Genomic DNA, 23,057 nt, shown 5'->3' on the forward strand with positions numbered 1-23,057 from the left:
TGAACTTTGGAGATCTTCCCCACCAAGGACCACGATGATCAGAAGGACCGGCGGGACGCTGCCTGGACCTGGGACCATAGGGACGCCTTGGACCCATGGTGGTAGCTATAATCCTCTTTCCTTTTCTTTTTACTTTACCTTTTATTCACTTTCTGTCTTTCTACCTATCACACACCGCTTTACGGGCAAACAATAAAATTGTGCTGTTTGATTGAAGCATAACCCCCTTGGTGTGGTCGCCTTGATTTTTGTGCTTTGAGATCATAATCAACAAACCATCACGAGTCCACTGAGTGGACCGTGACTTTATCTTAGCGAATTAATTTTGCAAATTCCTGATATTATACTAAGGGATTAAACAAAAATAAAAATCCAGTAAAGATGGATAAAAAGTAAACAACTATCATGCAACTTTTACTTCTGTAAAATCACCAATGGCAAAGGGAAAATAGTACCACGTAGTTCAACAGTCTTTCACCGTTAGCTAAGGCAAGCCACAGTATTTATGTCACAGGCTAACTATACATGTATATACAGCTACTTACTACACAGCTCCTGGCTTTGTGTATTTCAAAGCTGTCACAACCAGAGTACTACAATAACTCTGTAATAAATGAGGAAAGAAGAGACACCACATGCTAAACTCAATCTGTCCATGACTTACCCACACTGAATGAAGAACAAAGCATCTGAACCCCTGGCCTAGGTTTCTCCGTGAATTTCACCGGCCGATTGCTTAAAAAGAAAAGATGCTTGAAATGGGACATGCCATACAAAAACTTGGCTTTTATCAGCATTTTAAAACATAAAGGTATGTTTCTTGAAACATCTACATTACAGGTAATTCTTAAATACATACACTAACACCTGCAAATCTTGTGCAGGAGGATGAGCAATAAGGTTTTCTTTCCAAAATTACTGTACACACACAAATGATATTTGAAGCCCACACAGCTCATGACTTTTTCTGCAAGATGCTATTACCTAGCAAGGATAACATGACATGCCAAAGGATGTTTATTTTCTCTCATCCTTCTGCAAGTATGATTTACCCCCACCACAACATATGCACAAAGTACTGAACTCTTGCTCTCACATTACAAATCACCCACAGTAAATGAAATAAGGCCTATCAAAACACCATTACTACAGAATGCTGTGCAAAATCATAGAATTTTGCAGAAGTAAATAGAAGTTTTGCAACACTGTGCACATAGTGATTTAAGAGACTGGTTTCCTGTTCTGTAAGTCATATACACGCTCTTCCAGTTGACATGGCCAGAATCTCACAGAAAGTAGCTACTAAGAGCTACATTAAGGAGAAATCCAGCACTGTGCCACTTAAAAGCACTATAGGTTTCTACCCATTATTCTACTGCTTTTCTGTTCCAATGTTTTCTGTTTATCAAAGGAAATATTGAGAAATTCTGTGTAAGAAAATTTTTCATGTTTGTATGACACACACTACAGAGATTCAACTCCTAAGAATGCTGCTTTGAGACCTACCAATGCTTAAACTAACTTAAGTCCATGCTTAACCTAATTTAAACAATGCTTACATCTGACACAGTCCTCTAAGTTGAGTTCAGAAGGTGAATAATTAAGGATCCAGTTTAAACACTTTCCTCCTGTAACTTACAGCCCTAAAAGATTCTTCAGATGAAACTATACCTTTCATAGTTTTTGCGCAATTCTACTACCTTAAGTTCACAAATTTGAATTAAAAAGCAAAATAATCTTGTGCTTTCTAACGTACTGATTTTTTTGAAAAAGAAGCTGCTCTATCGTAAAAAGGATTACTTTATACCAACTTCCATTATATGGCTCAATACTAGTACAGACTGATGATCCCAGATCCCTTCTGTCCAGTAATAATCTAAACTATTTTTTTCTGTACAAATAAACAGCAATCACATATAGAACATTTAAAAACTATCCTGAACATACTCTGCATGCAAATTCTGTAAGTGACATCCTAAAACTACAGGACTGTTTAAAACTCAATACAAACAAAAATATTTATTATATTGCTCCAATATATTTATGTTTAGCAATTCTAGTTGTTTTATATTTGTACTTTTAGTGTAGTAAGAAGTTAATATTCCTGACTAATCTCTCAGAGCAACACAGTAACATAAATTTGTACAGGATATAGTCAGTCATGGTGCTTTAAAATAATTACATAATAGATTATTTCCACAACACTTTTATGATCACAAAAAAATCAGATTTTTTTAGCTAATTAAAATCATTCCACTTATTTTAATCAAGCATGGTATGGCACAGAGATAATTTGCAACCCATTTACATACTTGAATTTCATGGAATCTGCATCCCATTGCCAAAAGCAAACAGTTCCATCTGCACCAGTAGAGACCATGTATCGCATGGAGCCTTTCACCATTGGACTAAACTAAAGAGAAGAAAGGAATATCAGATCCACACAAAAAGATATTTAAAAAAACTAATGTAAAGCATCGATTTACTTCAGATTTTTCAACTAAAATGGCTAAAGCAGTTGTTTTAATGCTTATAAAATAACATTTATACTTCAGATTATGGTCGATGTTTCATCAATGAACTATATAAAAATCAATTTATTCACTGCTTTGGTTTTGAAGTCTTAACTAACCACAAGCATTCACTAAAAATTTTGTCAATGAATGAAGCAAACAGCAGAGCAGACTAAAAAAAAAAGTATGGAATTAAGTTTCACTAGACAGGCTTACTTTTTAAACTCTATATTTAAGCAAAGCATCAGTTATGAGATAGTCCAAGTATGTGTAACTTGGTATCACATACGAATTAATAGGAAGTCCTCACACGTATTTTTTAAGACATGGATTTACTACTATGCACAGAGCTATCCTTCGGAAAACTTTACAGAACACAAGTTACACAAGTTGATTAAATTGTTTATCAATTATTATTACTACCACCATTGGAAACAGTCATATAAATTGTACATATTGCAATTACAGTATTACTAAAAATGCTTAAACAAAAAAAATCCACCACAGAGTAGAAGGAACTCCATAAGTTAAGTGCTTTGCCAATAAAAAACAAAGAAACAAAACCAAATAAATGCAATGAATGCCAGAGAAGCTCTTCAAATACAAAGATTATTCTTGGAGGCAGCATTTTTGACAAAACTGCAAAACTAATTTTTGTACTGAACTTCACAAGCTGGCAGGTGGCCACTACTTCACCCCTCAAAATAAGCCTGTTTGTCTCATTAGAAAACGCAGCAAATCTGGATAATGAGTTTATCTGTTAAATAAGGAATTACAAAGGCCAAAACAAGACTGAATTCAAAGGCCTACCAATAGCACACAGAAGTATCACAAAGTCTTCAAACTTAAACACACAACATACTACACTGAACATCTTTGCACTTTTGAAATAACTTATAGTTCTGAAATTAAGACATACCTTTATCACAGAAGCTCTAAGAATCACATACTGGATGAGAACACTCACCCACATAAACCAGTAACAGGCAACTGGAAGTCACTGTATTTCCCAGAAATTCCCTTTGGTTCCAACAGCTCAAGTATTACAGGTAGTGATTTTTTTTAAGCAAAGAAGGATTCCTGGCATTATCTTCAGTTAAATACTCAGGAATTTCAGGAAAGCAAGGAACTTTTTTATTATTTAAGCAGGTTTCTCCTGTGGCTTTGACTAATTCTTGACATCAATATCTTAATGTTCACACTTTAATATTCCCCCAGGCAGTCACACAGAAATAATTTCAGTCGGGTGAAAACCAGTGACAGGCACAGTGAAAGCTGTTTGATATTCACACGCAAGCCTTCATTGGAAATAGAACATCAGTTCCTTGCACTAGCACACGAAAAGCAAGATGTACACTTGCTATGTTACCTCCTAACCTAGTAACAGCAACAACAATACTTTTCTGCATCAAAAGAAAATGATGTTACTAACCTTCCTTTTCAAGAAGTTATAACATAAAAACAGAGGGCTCTGAGGTGTAGAGCATTCACATGACTGTTTCTCAGTTTCGATTAGCAACCAAGGAAACTGGTCCTTTCTTACCAACATGACAGCTAGCTACTCTTAGAGTGTCCCATCAATCTAGATTCTACTACTAAAGCAGGCAACTTCCTAACTCAGGCGCAACAGCATCTTCCCCCTCCCAAATTATTTCTTGTCTTCAACTATTTGATTAAAATACCTTCAAACTTTCCATAGCATGCTGTCAAGTGAAATTTCTAAGTTTCATGGACTGGCTGCTTCTTACAATCTATCTACATTATCAGTGCTTCAATATGTAGAAATACTTAAAAAAAAAAAAAAAAACTTACCTGTAATGAGGTAATGGACCCTGTATGTCCATGGAGGACTGCAACTGGTGCACAAGTTCTCAGACACCACACTCTGATCATTTTATCACAACTTCCAGCTGCAATCATGGTGTTTTCGTAATTGACAGCCATATCTGAAATCTCCGCTGAATGTCCTCGTAATGTGGCAAATAACCTGCCATTATGAGTTGACCAAATCTTTACCAAACAGTCATCTGAGCCCTAGAAAGAAATCATTTATTACACTCAGCAAGGATTTTCAAAGACATTCAGGGTAAAAGTTTTAGGTTTCTTCTGAAGAACCAAACTATATTTTCCCACAGATTGGTAAATTACACTTCTATTTAAAATTACATAAGCCATTTTAATCTGAAAGAAATAAAGTCATACAACCAACATTAAAAAACAAAAATGCTCATTTATGGTTCAGGATTACAGTCCAATCACCACAGATCTATACCATATAATTAAAAAAGTCTGGAATAAGTTCGAGGGGATTCCTTACAGTAATGGCAAGGGCCAATGAAAGTACTGTTCTGTAAAAGCAATTTCTCCTATGCCTCTTCATCAAACTACCTTACTGAAAAAATCTTGTACAACAACATCAACACCTGACCAGATATTAAGTACAACTTCTTACATGCTTCTACCCCTTAATCGTATCAAATTGTTCTACCTAGCACAGCTTAATCAGCTAACTTTAAACACTATTGCTATCCACCTCCAGAAGTTTTAGCATAACATGCATTTCAAAGTTCTTTTCCTAGCATCCATCTAGAACTATATTCAGATCCATTTCATCAACTCACAGTAAATATTCTATGTCCAGTCCTATCGAATGCAACACAATATACAGAAGAAAGATGGCCAAGAATCCGTCTGTGCATCTTGACATGCAGATACATACTTCCTGGAAATGAAGTACTGAACTTTGCATATCCAGTTAATTGTTTTGCTCGATGTACTTCCACTAGAATGCAAAGAAATCAAAGAGTGAACATACTAACGTTTAAAACAGGTCTATTCCAAAATATGACTTTATTTAACTTCCATTAATATATTACTTAAGGGCTTACTAGAAATGACTCAAATTTCATAAGATCAGGTGTATTTGCGAATTTTTCTATGTATAATATCAAGACAGTATTTTAAACTTGCTCCAATCAAAATTTCAGTCTCTAAATAAGAAGTGCTAAATGTTGCATTTATTTTCCCATGGCTTTCTATTCCTTAAATCACACCTTAGAGAGTTCTTCTATCCAAAGGAGAATTATATGTATTTTCTGTAGGTTTACCTACTCAACACAAGAGCTTTATTAAAGAACAAGGTGTCATCTAGAGGCTACTGTCTCACTAGCGCTGTTAGCAGACCTTTGCACCCAATAAGTAACTCCAGTGAAGTCACATAAAGTTCTCCAGATAAGCCTCCAGATCCAGTTCTGAGGTGCAGTTTTCAGGGTTGCAGCATGGCCAGTATCAAGATACACAACATATGCTCACAGGAGCAGTGTTAAGTGTTGGAAAGAGCTTACCAAGATTTGGTGGTGTGCCATAGTTCACAGGAATTTCAGGAGGTCTTCCTCTATGAAGAGCAGCAAACGCAGAGCCCTTCCAAACAGTGTTCCTGCAATCTTTAAAACCAATTGGTTGAAGTTTATGACAAGTACATGTTAAAAATGCCAAGAGAGCTGTAGTTCCAAGACACAGTAAAGAACGTATCTATAAGTGGTCTCAAACACAGTATTGAAACAACTAAAGAGACAGGAACACCAAATGCCCCAAACTTTGCATGGACAGTGCAGCATCAGAGGAGAGAAAAATTCATGTAACAGAATAACAGAAGGATGGAAAAAACCCAACACAAACAACCATCAGACTTTGGAATTACTCCTAAATAGTGATGCCCCCGCAGTTCACATAGCACAAAGCTAACTTTTCAAATGAAGTTTTCCTACTTTCCTACTCATTCTCAGCGCAAAGCCTTTAAGACTTTTAACGTTTTCATAAATACTTATTTATAAATATTATATTTATTAGTATGAAATTATTTAACTAGATGACCTTGAGAGGTCCCTTCCTACCTGACAATTCCCACACTGACAGTTACTTTCACACACACATGCTGAAATAATTGCAGCCCTGATTTTCAGGATAGAACAGTCACTGTTGTTCAATGTGCATCCTTGGAAGCAGTTAGGACAGATAGCTGAAAACACAACAGTATCCCATAGACCAATCCCACAACACAGCATCCAGCCACGCAAAAGAACTTCATACAAACACAGGAACAACTCCCCTCCCGGAAACATTCAAAAGGTAAGAGTAAAGCTAAGTCACACCCTATCAAATACAGTATGGGCTTATGCATTGCCAACCATTCCCTGTAAGTTACAGGCAAGTATTTTCTTCCTGTGTATGTACAGAATTCACAAGTACTAATTTTGATGCCATTTGCATTAATTAAAAAAAGCTTTCAGAAAACGTGTTACTGTCTCACATTTGCACTGAACAGGGTACAACAGCTACTGCTTTCAAAACCCAACAGGGGACAATATACTAGTGGGAGTGTTGGGAGATGTTAGAGAAGTAGCACCTGCACCCTGATGATTCATCCTATTGCATTAACACAGAAAACTGGACATGTTCAGCAGCCTCAGCACTCAAGTGTAACAATAATTCTTGTGATGCAACTTAAAACCTTCTCTTCACAAAAATCAATATATAGTTATACCACTAATACACAGATCGCTGGTGTTTTGGTTGATTAAACACAGTACAGAAGAAGCGAGGGTCAATTTTGGTGAAAACTCACCACTTTTAAGTATTCCAAAAGCATTCAACATACATTTAAGAAAATTTATCATACCCATTTCAAGTAATAAATAAGCCATACCTTTTGCTGTACGTAACAACGACTGTCTCCCTGCACCAAGTAAAGAATTCACTCTCGAAATGCTGGGTGGTATCTCCTTATCCAGTATAGGGCCAATACGCTTGCAAATTTGTAACAAATGGTCTGGAGCCACATGTTTGTTGGACAGCACCTGACAGAAATTTAAGTTTTAAAAATACATATATATATATATATATATATACACACTACATCCAGAACAGATGAATCTAAAAGTGTCAATATGCATAGGTATATTAAACAATGTTTAAATATTTGTAAGTTCAACTTACAAAATAAAATAAATTCTATTAAGTTCTGATCTAGTAAATTCAGCCAGTACTTTCCAAGAATGGCAGAGCTGTAGTAAAAATAAGTTCAGTAACTTCCAGCACATGAATATTTTACCCTGAAAACCTGTAACATTCACTCATATGGCACCCATTTGTGCAGCACCTTACAATGAGCATCTTTGCCCAATTTACTCTATTTTTACTAAAAATAAAATTCAAACTCATATGAGAATTTTCCTGTAATCAAGCACAAGAATTTACGCAGCTAGAACTTCAGTCACAGTTGTTCAGTAAACTGCAAACTAGTAGGTTTGAGTGAATCTCTCCAGAAATAGTTTCCTTGAAGAACCAGTACTACATAGCATAAGACTGCCCTACCTTCTTAAACCAAAAGGATCAAAACAGTCATCCATCCATTCAGGACGGATCCCATACTATCCACATCTAACAATCTAAAAAAATACACCCTCACACACTCAGATGTCTCAGGCAAGAACAGATGTGTGTGGGTTTTTATTTTTTTTTTTTCCACACTCTTCTTTCTGGGAGTTCAATGAAAAAAAAATATTTAAAAAAAGACTTTATCCAACTATATGTCAATCACAATAATGCAGAAGTTAAACATGCAAAGCAGGGTTTACACAGATGAGTAGACCAAACCACCAGAATCATAAATTTAAGCTATTGTGGAAGTCTGAATCAGCAGGCACAAACAGCTCCATGCTTACTCCAGTCTCTGATCTGGCCACGTAAAAACCAGTTAGACCCAGAAGCCACACTGCTACTTCAGCAGCCAGACTATTCCCAGCCAATGCATTCAGAAGAGGCAGAGGGCCACACCAACACAGGTACGTGGCTTCTTGCCCTTGTAGCTCAGAACACATGCAGAACTAGCTGGTGCTCATGATGCTGTTCCCCTAGCCTACTGACTATGCTTAGATGAGGGAAAGTCCTGACAAGGCTGATCTCGTCATCAGAACAGCTGGAATAAAAATACCACACGCTGTCACATAAGATCTGTTCAACAAAAAGTTGCCCAAACGCACACTGAGTATTGAGAACACACAATTTAAGCCACAACCTAATACTTGTTTTGAAAATAAAAATCCAAGTAACATATAAAGCTTGTGGGGGTATAGGTGGTATTCCTGGCAGGGCAAGGAAGTAGTAATATCAGTAAAATAGTGAACATTACCACACAGCCAAATGTATCCAAGTAAATCAGTTCATCAGATGCTTAAGGTTGATTATAAGAAATACATTTGGTAGTCCGAAGATTATAAAATATACGTTTTCATAATTTCTTTCTAAGTTTTGCCTCTTGAACTGGTAAGGAGCAGTACCAGCCATGACACTCAGGACAGAAAGCCCAGTATACTTTACAAACAGCATTATAAACCAATTTGTTTGCATGCCATCATCAGGAAGTATATGTTGCAAACTCAATCCCCAACAGAAGCATGTATCCAAAACTTTGCAATTCATTTCCTTTTTAAGTAGTTTCACTCAGATTTTCGAAGGAATAGATATTTTAAAGTCTTGCTCCAATTCCATGATGAACAAAGAGGAAAATAAATAATTGTACCACATGACTGAATTTGTCTGTGGTCTCTGCAAATTCAGAGTGAAACCAGTAGGACAACAACAGGTTCCCAACGCCCCTCCGCCACAAAAAACTAAAACCTTCAGAAGATTAATTTGGATATTCTGAAATAATATTACCCTGTGTAGAGATTTATTTTAAATTGTGTAGGGAAAATCAGGTAGAAGTAGCACATATTAAAGAATTCATCTGACAACTGTATATGCATAGTAAACAGTTTAAAAAACCTTAAGTCGGAAGAATCCATACATGACATCTCCCACCGCCCACCACTTTTTTGCCAGATCTGGGGTAAAAACACCAACACAACAAACCCAACTAACCAATAAAAACCCCTCAAACAATCCTTTTTAAACTTAATACTAATTTCATGATTGCTAAATTCAAGTCAGAGCTTGAAAGTATCCCTGTTTAGCAAGACTAGGCTTTTTAGTGACTTAAAACATTAATCTAAAACCTCATTTGCTCAACTGACCACACCAACAAGCAGAAGAAATGGAATCCAGTTTATCATTTTAAGCAGCACTTAAATAATTAAGAAAATGTTTTAAACAGAATTTCATTCCTTCTCTATGCAAGTATGATTCTGAGACCTTCAAGCATTACACAAGAGGGACAAGGGGATTTAACTGCAATAATAGACAAAATGATGGCTATAGGAGAAGTTGATCAAATCAACCTAGAATGCCTGAATCCCTAAGAGGGGGGGAAAAAGTGAGAACAAACATCAGTTTAAAGAAAACATGATCAACTACAACAAAGCAGGATAAAACCACCAGGCCATCACTTCACAAGATCAACTGCCAAATATACTTTGCCATTTAAGAAGCAGTAAAATAAAACTGCAGGAGAAACACAGGCTTCCATTCATGAACAGATACAAATTCAAACATTTAGAGCAAACACCATCACCCCTAGAAGGCATGCTGTTGAGAGATCCCTCGTATCTTTGTAACATTTACGAACAAAGCTATGACCAGTGAGTAGCCAGAGAAAAAGAGCATACTCCTAGGCACCAGAACTGCCAACCCTTGATTTCTGAACAGCGATTTCATTTCCTAATCGGTTGAAGGGGACTGATGAAGGAAGCCAACCAGAAAATAAATACCATCAAATCAAAACGCGCTTAACAAACTTGCTCACGGAACTCCGAAATGAAACCTTGCTTCAGATTGGCTCTTCCCTATATGTAGGCAGCGGCATGTAGCAATGCACAACGCCAAGCTCCACCTCGGCTATGTAAACAATATCCTCAATTTAAAACACCACTTGTGTTTTTGTTAGTCTAATGTAAAGAAATTAAAGGCCCTTTCCAAAATAACTCGAATACTTTAACAGTCAGAATGAAACTGGAAGGTAAAGCTTTGGGCCTACTTTTAAAGGTAAAGGGTCTAACATCAATGTCATCATTCTAATTGAAATGGTTATTTAAAAAAAAAAAAGTCTCACCAGTTCTTCGTAACTTCTACAATGCTCATTTCCTTGCCAATCCAACCTTTTAGGAAGCAACTAAATTGAGGTGGGGGAAAAAAAAAAAAAAGAAAAGTGAGTGGTTAAAGGGGAAGGAGGGATAGATCCAACATCCAAACAATGTGTGCTGAGGGGAAGAAGTTGAGACAGTAGAGCGTTCTTCAAGAAGAAACTTGAATGACTTGTAAAGTAAGGGAAACTCTTGACTACAGCAAGAGAGACTATTTCATCAGAGCCCACACAGACCTGGTGCTGCTCCATCTCCTGCACCAGCACCTGCAGAGAAAAGGGGAAAAATAGAGTTACGGACGAACGAGCCTCCGGCTTCTCAAGCGGCGGCTGCCGCAGAAGGGCTGGGGAGGGGGAGGGGGACACCGGCTGTTCACACCTCCCCTTCATCCTCCGTGCGGCAGCGAAGGGCCGAGGGCTCTGTGCGCCCAGGTGAGTGTGCGGCGCCCCGGTACTCACCTTCAGCGCCCTCCGGCAGGGCCCGGTGGTCAGGAACCGAGCTATGAGGAAGTAGAGCTCTGCAAGAGACACAGGGAGAGACGGGGGATGAGTCCGGGGCTGGCCGGGAGCCCCCGGGGGGACTGTAATTGATAATCACGGTCAGGAAGATGGCGGCAGGGAGCGGCGGCGGCACCGGCGGTAGCTCTCGCCCTGGCCCGCGGCCGCTGGCGCCCCGGCGGTGTTACCTGATTCAATGAGCGGCAGGGACACGCCGCCGCCGGAGTTGGAAGAGGCCGGGGGCTCGGCCATGGCGGGCCCGGCCCGGCGGCTGCCGGCCGCTCGCTCGCTCGGCGCAGTCGCTGCTGGCGGCGGCCGTGGCGGCCCCGGCAGGGATTAAGGCTCAGGCAGCGCCAGGCGCGGGCAGGGCCCGGCTCGGCATAGCCCTGTCAGCGCCACCCCTCCCCCACCGCCAACCGCCAGCCAACCGCCCCCCTCCCCTCTCCTCCGCGCGCGGGAGCGAGCCGCCCCCGCCCCCCGCCGGACGCCTCGCTCGCGCTCGCGCTCGCGCTCCGGCTCCCCTCCCCCCCGCGCTGCCGCTAGCGCAGCCTCGGCGGCGCCGCCGCCATCGCCGCCGCCCCGCCGGCCACGGTGCCGCCGCTGCCACCTGCGCCGGGCACGTCCGGGGGAGGGCGGGGGGAAAAAGTAGTCCCCGTCCCGCGCTCCCGGGGACTGGCGCGAGGCAGGGCGGGGTGGGGGGCGGGTGCGCGTGGGGCCGCGGAAAATGTGCGGGGACGGCGGCGGGGCAGGCGGCGGGGGGCGGCGGGGAGCAGAGAAGGTGCCCGGTGGGGGAACGGCAGGCCCTGCCGCGGAAGGATTGCGCGAGGCCGGAGGGTGGTGACGCAGCCCCGGGGGGCGGGGCCGCGCCGAGGTGGGGCGGGGCCGCGCGGCGCGCTCGGGTGCGCGCGGAGCGGCCGTTGGGTGGCCGTTGAGGGCCGGGAGCGTGCGGGCCCCACAGCTGCCGCCGGGCGCCCCCGGGGGCCTCGGGGCCGGGCCAGGCCGAGGCCTAGCGGGGACAAGCCGCGGCCCGCAGCGAGGCGCCGAGAGCGGGCGGTGACGGAGCCGTGGAGCTGGGCCGTGTGCCCGGCCCGTCGCCCTGCGCGCTCCCCGAGCCGCCGAGGGCCGGGAGCAGCCGTGTGCCTCCCGCGTCGGCGGAGCTCGGGAGCGGCTGGGGCGGCAGCGCAGCCGCCACACGGCCGGGTAACCGCAGTTTGGCTCCCGTTCGCCGCTTGAGGTGGCTCGTCTAGCTCCGCTGCCGGGCCTCCTGTGCCGCCGCGGCTCCGCGGGTGCGGTGCTCGGGGGCACCTCGCCGCCCCGCACCTCGGCGTCGGGAGCGGCGGTCCCCAGCCCTCTCGAGGAAAGCGTCACTGCGTCGCCATCACCTTTCCGAAGCCAGCGCCCTTGCCCCACGATGACCCTCAGCAGACGGGTGCCAGCGCCACCTCCACCCCACCCGGCTCCGCGAGCCTGTTCGTGGGGCATTTCACTTTTCTTCCTTCTTACAGTTGTTCCTCACCTCTGTCCAGCATGAATTCCAATGTAAATTTAGCAATGGCTAGGACTGTATTTTAAATCTGAGCTGTTCCTTTCTTTTTCTATTCCCCACCCATGGTGGCTTGGTATGCATTTTTAGAACCTTTGAAGTCAAACATTTTTACATATCATTATAGAAGCATGCGTGCATTTTGTTAGTCTCACTACCTCAGATGTGCTTTTCAGCTTCTGACAAAGAGCTTCTGTACACCTGAGGTGCAGGGCCAACAGCAGCAGTTTCCCCAGACTGCTGCCCGTGTCCTGCCTTCAACACCTCCTGCTGAGTCAGTGCTCCTCTGTCACAATTCAGGTACAAGAAAAAAATACTGGTATCCTTTCCATTACAAACCTGACTTTAAAAAAGGAAGAAGAAAAAAAAAATCCATGGTTTTCTGCTTCCTGTATTGTTGCAAGCTTCAGCCACGCTCTGGAAGGCTACCTGTGTTCCTCTAGATTTCATTGACAAATCAGTACTAATTAGCCAAACTTGGATGCACTCCAGCATCCTGGCTGTGTTAAGTGTTTTTTTAAAGAGCTGTGATCCAGTTGATACTAGAACATGAATTCCCAAATGGTGCAGCATGAACATGTACGAAACAGTCTCCTCTTAACCAGAATGACTAGTAACAGCATGCAAACATGATTAACTTCAGAGAAGCATGTTTTCTTCTCTTCACGTTTTGAAACGGATAGCTCTCCATTACGTATGTTATTCTGTAGTGCTGTATGCACACCTGCATTACCTGTCACTCCATCCCCTAGCTGCACACAGCAAATATATCTGGTTTTGTACAAGAAAGAATGCTTTTTCTGAAGCATGCTCATGGACATTCTTGTCAGACAAATGTAACACCTTCCACTAATTCTGTAGGCAGAATTAACATCTAGTACCAGTATGCACAATTCCTCATTCCCTGTAGCCAAACTGGGGGGGGGGGGGGGGGTATGTGTGTGTGTCTGTGTGTTACGGTTCTATGTTGGCATTTCACGCTATGCAGAGAAGGGCAACTGTATCTGTGTACTGCAGAATCAATTAAAATTCTTCGTTGATTCACCTACTTATTTGCTAGGCATACTTCATATAATTAGGAAAGCCCATTTCACTCTGTATCGCATCAAGCAGGCCACGCTGCTCAAAACAGATCTAGGGATCCCGTGCTCTTGATGGAACTACCTATGTTGTTTCCATCTTCCAGCATGAAAATTCCTCTATCCCACAAGCGAAGCCATCACTGATTTATCTGTGCCGAGTCCTTTCACTTCCGTAATAAAGTAAATAACACTGTCCCCTAGAGTTAGGGAGCAGTTACAGTAAATCAAAGAGTGGATAGCAAATGTTAGAGAGATGCTGAAAGTAATCAACAGGATCTCAACATCAGAAACTCATCACATGAAAAGTGGGCATTCGGTAAAAGGAAGTAAGAGGTTATTTCGGGGTATTTACCTGCAAGTTTGAGTCATTTAACTGGTGTTTTTGACTTGCTAAAAACAGAAAGTAGAGAATGTCATGTAGCTATGCCACGCTACTACTAAATTAAATCAACAAATACTGTAACCGGAGTGAGAGGTGGGAGGCAGGAGAGTTAGGAAGTGGCATAGATTTACAGTTTTGGAATATCCAGGAACTTGTAGCCAAAGCCACAGGTGTGCTCTGCAGGGAACACAGCTGCGGTGGAAATGGACCAGAAGCGTATTGTGGTCCAGTGTTGGGAGGGCATCATACATATAAGCTAAAGAAGATTTAAACATTGCTTAAATACTGAAGAGGTAAAAATGGTAAAATCCTTTCTCAAATGAAAGCATTGTTTAAGAAAGTAAGTTACAGATGAAACTAAAGTGGTTGCTTTTTTTTAGAAATAACGGACAATTTTAAACAGACACCAAAAATGTACAGAAAGCAGATACTTGCAGGTGTTACTTAAGAACCTACGTTCTCAGTTAAGGGGGGAAAAAAAATCTAAGGAACAAACATTACATTTTGATCTTGACTCCTCCCAAGACAAGGTTGGCAGTTGTCTGACTGGCACCAAACAGACTGTTAAGATAAAACCATGCTACTCCCTGCTGCAGTTCAGCAAAATAATGTGAAATGGGGGGGAACCCAAAAAACAAACCTACAACCAAAACCACCCTGTACTCTGTGGAAGAAGTGAAGTAATGCTGTACTAGATTTTACTTTTTATTTTAGGGTTAAGTAATATATACACTAAATATGCCCCCTTCTGATGAAAGGCTGTTAAATCTTCCAAGACTGATTTAATTTTCCTCAAATACAGCAAGGAAGAATCAGGGCAGTTTTGTACTGCATGAATTAGCTCTCAGCACACGTACATTTTATTTTAATGCTCTTGTCAACCTGCAGCCTTATTTAGGGGCTACTCATTTAGGCTATTGCTAACAGCATGGTAAAGTCATCTAACAGCTCATCAGCACCAAATGGGAAGTTTACTCGCACTTCCCTCCTTGCCCAGGCTGTTCCATAGCTCATCCTCTACAGGTTCCATTACATAAACTCTGCTGCCAGGGGAAGTTCGCAGTCTAGGTTCATTTTCCCCCAAACATCTGAAGCTTTACTACTTTTAAGACAGTATTTGGGGAAATTCCACCACTGTTTCAACACAACACCACCATCTGATCAGTTAACAATCAAGAGGACTGCTCTGTGCATCTTTGTTAAAGCAGTTAGTTACACAAGATTGCATATGCAAACTCCTAGAGGCGGAACAGATGAAAACATCTGATGCTTACTGATCACTGAGTTTTGTAACAGAACCAGCGCCAGGCTATCAGCTTTCAAACTGGAAGTCCAGATTTAGACTGCAACTACAGCATTCTACTGGCTACTCACTGCCTACATTACCACCTATTTACTGAAAAGTACATTTTTAACAACATTAAGAACATGGTTAAGACTCTGAAACTATGCCACTTAGACTGTGAGTTGCCATAGTCAATGCAGGAGCTACAGAAACATCCTTTCATAATCAAGATTTATTTGGCTTTTGTTTGGTGATCACAGACACTATGAACAATTTTACAATTGGTTTTATTCACATAGTTTTTTAAATCTAAAAACTGTAATTCTGTGTTTTTTCTAGGAAAATTTCATATGGTTTTTGTTTGATCTTTGTAGACAAGCTGTCCTTTAAAACTGAATGTGAAGTTCCATAACAAGTTACATCTGCCAAGCAAAAATTTTTACTTAAGTCAGTACTTGAAGATACAAGTTTCCCATCTTTCTCATCACAGCTACAAATATGTTGGAAAAAAATAAAGCTGCAACTACCAAAAATAACTTTGTCACAGATATACGTCACTGAGCATGGAATCCAATAGGGAGCAGTTTTATTAGATAAGCAATTCTACTGATAGTACAACCATAAAGATAAGTAACTAAAATGTTAAGACATTCTCAACCTACTGTTATGAATTCCAAAGTCTGATCTGTGTTATGCTTCATTTAACAGGATAGAAAAACTGTCCCTCTCAGTCTATGGAAGGTGAAGCCTCATCAAGGTTTCAGAGCCCTCTCCTTAATGTAACATGCCATTAATTTCTGGTTTCATAGAAAACAGACAACCAGTACATGATTTTACCACTTAAAAAAAGCATTTACACTTATCTAAATATGTAAAAAAATGGGTTGAGTTGGGATTCTCTTTTTTAAAAATGTGTTTTCTAGAACTACTAAAAAACTTGCATTTACAAAATAGTTGATAAAAATATTCCTCTGAATTGTACAAGAAGAAAGGTATAAGGACCACCAATTAAAGACTTGGTACCAGATGTTACTCAGACTTAGCTTCTTTCTCTACTGCTGCATCAGATGCTGGGGTCTGAAAAGACAAAAAACAGAACACTTCAATGCAGAAAGTTCCTAAGTGATTCAGCCTCTTAGTCTGTAGTATTTTTAATGCACAAGTTAGCTAACCTGACATACAGACCAACCACGGCTTCTTTCTACATACCACTCTTTACAGTCTTAATAAACTGGTGTCGTGATCTGCTTATCTCTCTTGGCTAATGACCTACTAAAAAGCAGCTGTCTTGCAAAGGCTTCTGTCTCCTCAGATACATCAGCATAAATTTTGGAATGCTGCTGTTGTTACTACTCAATACACACTGCAAAGGATTTTTTTTTTTTTTTTAAAGAACAAAGCCCATTTCATTATTTCCTGCCTTTATGAGAGGAAAAGGGGGCTTTTTAACTTACTAAGCTAAAATACCTGCACATAGGGTGTTTAGAAAAGACTCTATAGAGTTCATGCATTTAAATTTCAGTACAGCACTGTTAACATATTCTCAAATCTTACCATGTTTTGAAGTAACTAAGAAACACAGTACTGCATTAAATTAATCTTGTAAAAATACATTCAGTGAAACTGAACTGTAGCAGCAGAGTATATTGTTTTCAAGTCAAGTCTCTATATGCTGTACCTCAACTTCAGAACAAGCTCATACAAACTTGATTAAAATTACAACTCCATTTAGATCGGAAAACTCACTGGATTTGCAATGTAGGTTAAAAAATGGAATGTAACATGTATTAACAGAAAAATTGTACTTAATTATTCTGATGTTTTGCAGCACCACCAGCAGAACAGATTATTCAATCTCAGTAGTACACAAATGGGAACCCTAACACCCGTTCAGTCTTCACTGCGACCTGGGGGAAGCCTTTGAAGGACAAAGTACGGAAGCCATTGCCATTCGCAGGCCTTGGTCTCTGTGAGCGTCACTAGAAGTCACCACCTTTCACCAGACTCTGGATCAACAGCAGCATCGCTTACACTGTTGTCCTGATTGAAAACAGTATGTCCAACAAGACAGACTATACCCCTGCCTCTCCTGGACTTGGGCATTCTATTAAGCCTGTCATTTTGGTGTGACCAACATGAGACCAGCATGAAGACGTGCCCCAGAAGTCATGATCCATTCCTTGCAAATGTAACTCATCTCTGCACTACTGTACTGAACAGACCCCAGCTGAGAAATATTGCCAAATTAAACTTTTGCTGGTATTGCTGAAATACTACATGCACAAATTAAGACCAAATAATGTGTCAGTAATACAGAGCCAGACCTACATAGAAAGTGAAGCCAACTAAGAGATTCTTAGCTATAGCACAACTTTTTCACAAAGGTCACCCTGTAAGCTTGCATGAGAACTGTTACCAAAGTAAACTGTCTTGTACACTAAAGTACTGTCTTCTACCTTCCTTGCCCACCAAATGCATCATCTATCTAAAAAACAAATACTCTTTTCCTCCACTTGAAGATCTATATGCACACTGATAGATCAGTGTGATAGAATTCAGATACTTTTTTTTGTAGAAAAATAACTTTTCAATGCAACAACCAGAGAGGAAGCATGAATCACGTATTTACATTTTTTTTAAAAAAAATCACCTCCCATCTGATCAGCAAACTCCACTGAACTAATTAAAATGAGCTAGGCATTCAATATTGCGGAAACCTGAGACCAATTCTAGGCCTGCTACCACATGAAAAGATGTGTTTCATCCAGTTGTTAATAGCTGCCCTAGTAAGAAGCTCTGCTTCAACCTGCAGATCCTGTCCTAAATTTAAAATTATGTCCACATTCCATAAAAACTATACAGCGTGGAGGGTATTTTAAGTTAGATGATCAGTGACTCCAAAAATTTCAGCAACCTGGACATTTTAACGCAGTATTACAGCCGAGACTGATGGGGCATATTCCTTTCTTCAGCAACAACTATTAGTTCTTGCACTTTCTCTTCCTATCCTGCACTAACCTGTCCCTTCTACCAGCACTGTCTGTACCTACAACTCCTATAAATGTTATCTCAACTTTGGTTAAATCATTTCAACTTTTGGTTTTCAGTGAAAACTATTTCCAGTCCCACAAAAATGAATACTGCATTTGACAAAAAAAAAAATTGTAGCAAGAAGGAACCTCTCTTCCTGTAACAGCAAAGGCAGACTAAAACCCAATCAGATGAAACACATACACAAGCAGTATCCCCTCTGTACACTCTCTATGTATTATTTTGCCAAGACTTACCTGCGGGGAAAATAGCCCCTCTTTGGGCACATTATCCTGTATCGTAACTTTGGTAAAATTCTCACCTTTTTCCTTAATTTCAGGGACAGTTAACATATCACTGCAATTCTTTTTGGGGCAATTGGAATTTTCCAGGTGTATCTACTAACATGTCAACAGTACATCTTTCTTTTGGCAGAAATATTTTAAGAACTGCGTATGTTTCTGATAGATGTTTGGATATACCAGTGCAGTAAGTTATCCAGCTGCTTTGCACCAAAGAACAGAGACAACTTTACCTCCTCACTTTTAGCTTCCCCATTTTCAGCAGGCAAGTTGTCCTTTGTCTGTTCTTGGTTTGTCTCTTCTGTCTGTTTTCCTTTAGGCCCCTTTTTCCCCTTTGATTGAGCTTTCTTGTCCTCAGATTTATCCTACAATGAAATATATTTCCAGTAAGTAAATTCCTACAACATACTAGGTAAGCGTTTAAAGTAATAAAAACCACACAAAATTACAGACTTGCTAAACAGCAAGAGCTACTACCAACAACCAATGAGCCAATAAATAGGTAACTGCCAAAAAAGTTTTCTATACAATCACAGTTTCGGGTAGTCAGTAAGATGAGATAATCCAATCAGGATGAGATTAACTAGATTCCAGTGGCTAGACAGAGCCATTTGCAATATATGGTTTAACTTTGTGGCACATGAAATAATAGCAAAGCAGTCCCACTCTGTAAACACAAAGCACTTCGCTCTTTTTCCTCTTACATTGATAAGTGAGAATTTCAGTAACCTAACCTAAGTAACTGCCTCACCTACAAGTATTGTTTTCAGCACTCCTTTGTTAGGATCTCAGTCACATCCTCTGTACCAACATGACTGTTGTTAATTGGCAAGTATTTGTTCAAGAACTACTTTCATGTAGATCTATAATACATCCTCCCAAACATTCCTACAGCAACCAAACACTAGGAAAGTTTGCCTGTCCTCCAGATGATCCCCCTACTTACAAAGTATTTCTATCAGTTTAGAATCACATAAATGCGCTGGTTTGGACTCCATCTGTCAGACATTACTTCACGACACTAACAAAAGTTTTCAATAAATGACAAACGGCAACAGTTTTTCCAGGCAGGTAAAATGGAAGTGGCAGAAGAACGTAATGCAAATGTATACCTCTAAGCAGAAGATCACTACACTTGCCTACCTTAAAATGTGTCTAATCTCATTAAAAATATCCTGTGCATTTTGTTAGTATGTTCTTCAAAATAGGTCCCAATTTGTTGTCTCTGACCTAAAATTCACTCCCAGAAATAAAGTTCTCATTTTTCCATATTTTCAGTACTGTAGAAATGTGTATCTTAGATTACTATTAGAAACCATTTGGTCAGAAGTACTCCATACTCTCTTCACTCCAAGCATTTTTCTTACAAAAACCCATGCAACTTCTTTAGTTCACATATGCAACATTTTAACAGCTATCTGAATATATTTCCAATTTTGATGAATGCTCACATAGAACACTGTCTTCGTGAAAATACGGTTTTGTCACCCAATCACAACCATTGAGCAGTTGTGTTTTACACCACTGCATACACTCAGTAAGCTACATTACATATATAAGAGATGCAGGGTTAAAAAAAAAAAAACAACAAAAAAAACCCCACAACCCAACACTGAAGCATCTTATGTCACGTAACTAAATCATCAATGTCCCTAAATGCAGAAAATATTTGAATTTCTAAATTAAAAGAAATGCTAAAAATACTATCTTTTTAGAAAAGGTAATATTGTAAATTCTCAGGAGCACAGGGAAAACAGCTGAAACATGCCCATGGGAAAAAGATCCTTTTTTAAAAAGTTTTAAAGTTTAAACTTGGTTATTATAAATTCAGGCTTTTACACATGCAGACTTCTGGGTTTTGATTATCAAAATGTATTTTTTCTTCCTTAATATTTATTTCAAAAAACCCCAAGTAACTCCATAGTGAGCAAACATCTCCCAACCAGAAAAAGAGACTGTAAGTAAAGTTTTAAAAAGTTACAAAGCTGATGCAAAGAACCATCTTTCAATGGATAAAATAAAGAAAAAATAATTTGAAAAGAAAATTAAAAATCTCATTTGGTATGTAACACTGAAATATTTCTGCAACCTGTTTAAAGAAGGTCCAGATAGCTAAAATGAGAAAGTACTAAAGCTGGAGAAGTAAAATGCAATCTGAACAGAAATGGTTTTTTGTATTTACAATGAGAGAGTTTCCAAGTGACAAAAATGAGTTTTAGAACAGAGGATCAAATATGAAATAAGTTATACATTTATTTAAGAAAATAATAATTCACATTACAGCAGCATTCTGGGGGGGCCTTATGCAAGGTGTTCTACTTGATGTTCTAAGATGACAACTGTCTGTGATGTACTTGGTTTATGTATTTCCCCATGTGTGAACTGTGGAAATGTTTCTTTCTAGACCAGTTATAGGCAGCAAGTCAGCATCATGTGTATCAGTCAGCATCAACTAGCAGCATTAAAAATTAGATGCACCACACAAAGACTGGAAAAAAAAGAGAATCAGAAGTAAAATTGGAAAGCTTCCCCAAATTCTTTAGGCTTACAATTTTGAGAATGGGAATTCCCTGATATTCAAACCGTTGGAATGAAGATGCATTACTGTTAAGTAACTGTTCAGTAGGATTAATAAAATGAAAACATTATAAAGTCTACAAAGCAGTTCTACATTAATGTATTTTACATGCTCATAATCTATAGTTTAAAAAAACCCCTTACAATCACAAAGGCACATTTAAAACCATATATACTGACAAGCCAACAGATAAACAGCCTCTTTTGCTTCTCCCATGAAAGAATTTTACACAATTATTGGCACTGTGAAGATTATACTGAAAAACTAATAGATCCTACTAAACCACACTTGCTTATACATACACACTGAGACCTGAAAGCTAGACTACATGAATGGAAACTGATCTTTTTCAGTGACTGCCTAAGTTATGCAAGGGGGGTGTGTGTGTGTGTATCCTAAAATGCTGCTTAAGTTGCGAGTATATTTCATCCCCTTTTCTCACAGTGCTGCTTCGCCACTCAAGCAGTTCTGCCCGTTACTAACATCGACACGCACGGATCAGCGCCCACACTTCCAGGCAGCACTGCGAGCACCCAACAAGGATCTACCCAAACAGCCGCGACGTACCTGCAGATACCGGCAGAAGCATCTGAAAACGGTACTTCGGCTACACGAGCGTTCCCGCAAGGAACGGGTGAGGATGAGCAAAACCGCCGGGACGCCGCGCACCGACGGCGGGGGACGGGCCGGCACCAGCACCGGCCCGAGGAACCGACAGCTCCCCGCCCTCCCCGCTACCAGCGACTCTCACCTTTGCCGGCAGCTTTTTCGGTTTCGGCTCTGCTTTAGCAGGAGCAGGTTTCTGAGAAGAAAGAACAAGTTAAGGCCGAGATTCAGCCCTCAGTAACGCCCCTCGCGGTACCAGCAGGCACCGGCCCCCCGCCCGGCCCCGGCACTTACAGCGGACAGACGCGCCGATCGCCTCTTCGGCTACAGGCAAGGAAAGAGAGAAAGCAACGGCGGCGGTGAGGGGGCGGCCCGGGAGCGGGGTTCCCCCCCCCCCCCCCATGCCCGCCGCAGGCACCTACCTCCTCGGGGGCCTCCCCGTCGGCCACCGTCACCTGCCAACACAAACCGCGCGCGTCAGGCGGCGCAGGCGCCTCAGGCGGCGGCGGGGCGGGATGGCGGCCGGCACGTGACTCCGCCGCCCGCCCCTTCCCGCCGCCGCTTTCGGATTTCGAGTCCCGGAGAGCCGAGGCGCTCGGCGGGCCTCGCCGAACCTTCCAGACAGCGCCGCCGGCTGCCCGCGCCCGGCGCCGCGCCCCAGCGGCCCCCCCCGTCCCCGTCAGGGATAGGCGCGGGCTGACGACGCGAAGGCGCTGTCCCCCGTCAGCTACCGCCGGCGGCCGCCGCTCCTGTTCCCGCCGAGCCGCCGCCTCCCTCTGAGCGCCGTCCCCGCGCAGTCACACCACCCCCCCCCCCCCCAAACCCGCCCGCCCCTGCAGCGGTGGCGCGCGGCAGCCCGGGCAGCTCGGCTCTCCGTCGGCGGCTCCGCTCGCTCCCACCCGCTTCACCTTTCTCTTCGGCATGGCGAGACTGCGCGGCAGCGGCTCCTGGCCGCGACCCCCTGAGCTGCAGCGGCTCCCTGCCCGCTACTGCGCACGCTGGGTGCCTCACGGCGAGCCGCTGCGGCTGCCTGCGAGCCAGCCTCGCTGCGCAGGGAGACTGCCCCCCCCCATCCCAGCAGCGCCAGCGGCACCGCAACAGGATCCAGCCGGATTGGGGCGGGGGGGGGGGGGGCGACGGCGGGGGGACGCTCCCGGCTCT

General features: G+C 41.9%; 2 protein-coding genes across 5 annotated transcripts in view; both read right to left on the bottom strand.

Annotated features, from left to right (window-relative positions):
- The window catches only part of BRWD1 (bromodomain and WD repeat domain containing 1), a 64,442-nt gene extending 52,965 nt beyond the window's left edge, over positions 1 to 11,477 (bottom strand). For all 4 annotated transcript variants that reach the window (XR_008730963.1, XM_055702533.1, XM_055702532.1 and 1 more), the window contains exons 1-10: positions 11,277 to 11,477; positions 11,050 to 11,108; positions 10,828 to 10,857; positions 10,561 to 10,620; positions 7,219 to 7,369; positions 5,858 to 5,956; positions 5,135 to 5,295; positions 4,326 to 4,547; positions 2,313 to 2,413; positions 665 to 735 (exon numbers count right to left, since the gene is read on the bottom strand). Coding sequence is in view for 3 of the 4 variants with exons in the window: in XM_055702533.1 (XP_055558508.1) it covers positions 665 to 735; positions 2,313 to 2,413; positions 4,326 to 4,547; positions 5,135 to 5,295; positions 5,858 to 5,956; positions 7,219 to 7,369; positions 10,561 to 10,620; positions 10,828 to 10,857; positions 11,050 to 11,108; positions 11,277 to 11,340 (1,018 nt within the window). In the remaining variant the exon portion in view is untranslated. The remainder of the gene's footprint in view (positions 1 to 664; positions 736 to 2,312; positions 2,414 to 4,325; positions 4,548 to 5,134; positions 5,296 to 5,857; positions 5,957 to 7,218; positions 7,370 to 10,560; positions 10,621 to 10,827; positions 10,858 to 11,049; positions 11,109 to 11,276) is intronic.
- Positions 11,478 to 15,594: 4,117 nt separating this feature from the next.
- HMGN1 (high mobility group nucleosome binding domain 1) lies at positions 15,595 to 23,031 on the bottom strand. Its single transcript, XM_055702537.1, has 6 exons — positions 22,805 to 23,031; positions 22,319 to 22,351; positions 22,191 to 22,220; positions 22,042 to 22,092; positions 18,946 to 19,077; positions 15,595 to 16,457 (listed from the first exon to the last, which is right to left on the bottom strand). The coding sequence occupies exons 1-6, from the start codon at positions 22,817 to 22,819 to the stop codon at positions 16,410 to 16,412; spliced, it is 309 nt and encodes a 102-aa protein (XP_055558512.1). The 5' UTR covers positions 22,820 to 23,031; the 3' UTR covers positions 15,595 to 16,409.
- Positions 23,032 to 23,057: the final 26 nt, after the last annotated feature.

This window comes from Falco cherrug, chromosome 2 (genome assembly GCF_023634085.1).
Source record: "Falco cherrug isolate bFalChe1 chromosome 2, bFalChe1.pri, whole genome shotgun sequence".
In the NCBI taxonomy this organism is placed as follows: domain Eukaryota; kingdom Metazoa; phylum Chordata; class Aves; order Falconiformes; family Falconidae; genus Falco; species Falco cherrug.

Excerpts from the sequence above, each read along its gene's own strand:
- HMGN1 (XM_055702537.1), bottom strand. Across the intron at positions 22,093-22,190 it reads GATCGGCGCGTCTGTCCGCT|AAACCTGCTCCTGCTAAAGC; the intron begins GTAAGTGCCGGG and ends CTTTCTTCTCAG. Across the intron at positions 19,078-22,041 it reads CGAAAAAGCTGCCGGCAAAG|GATAAATCTGAGGACAAGAA; the intron begins GTGAGAGTCGCT and ends ATTTCATTGTAG.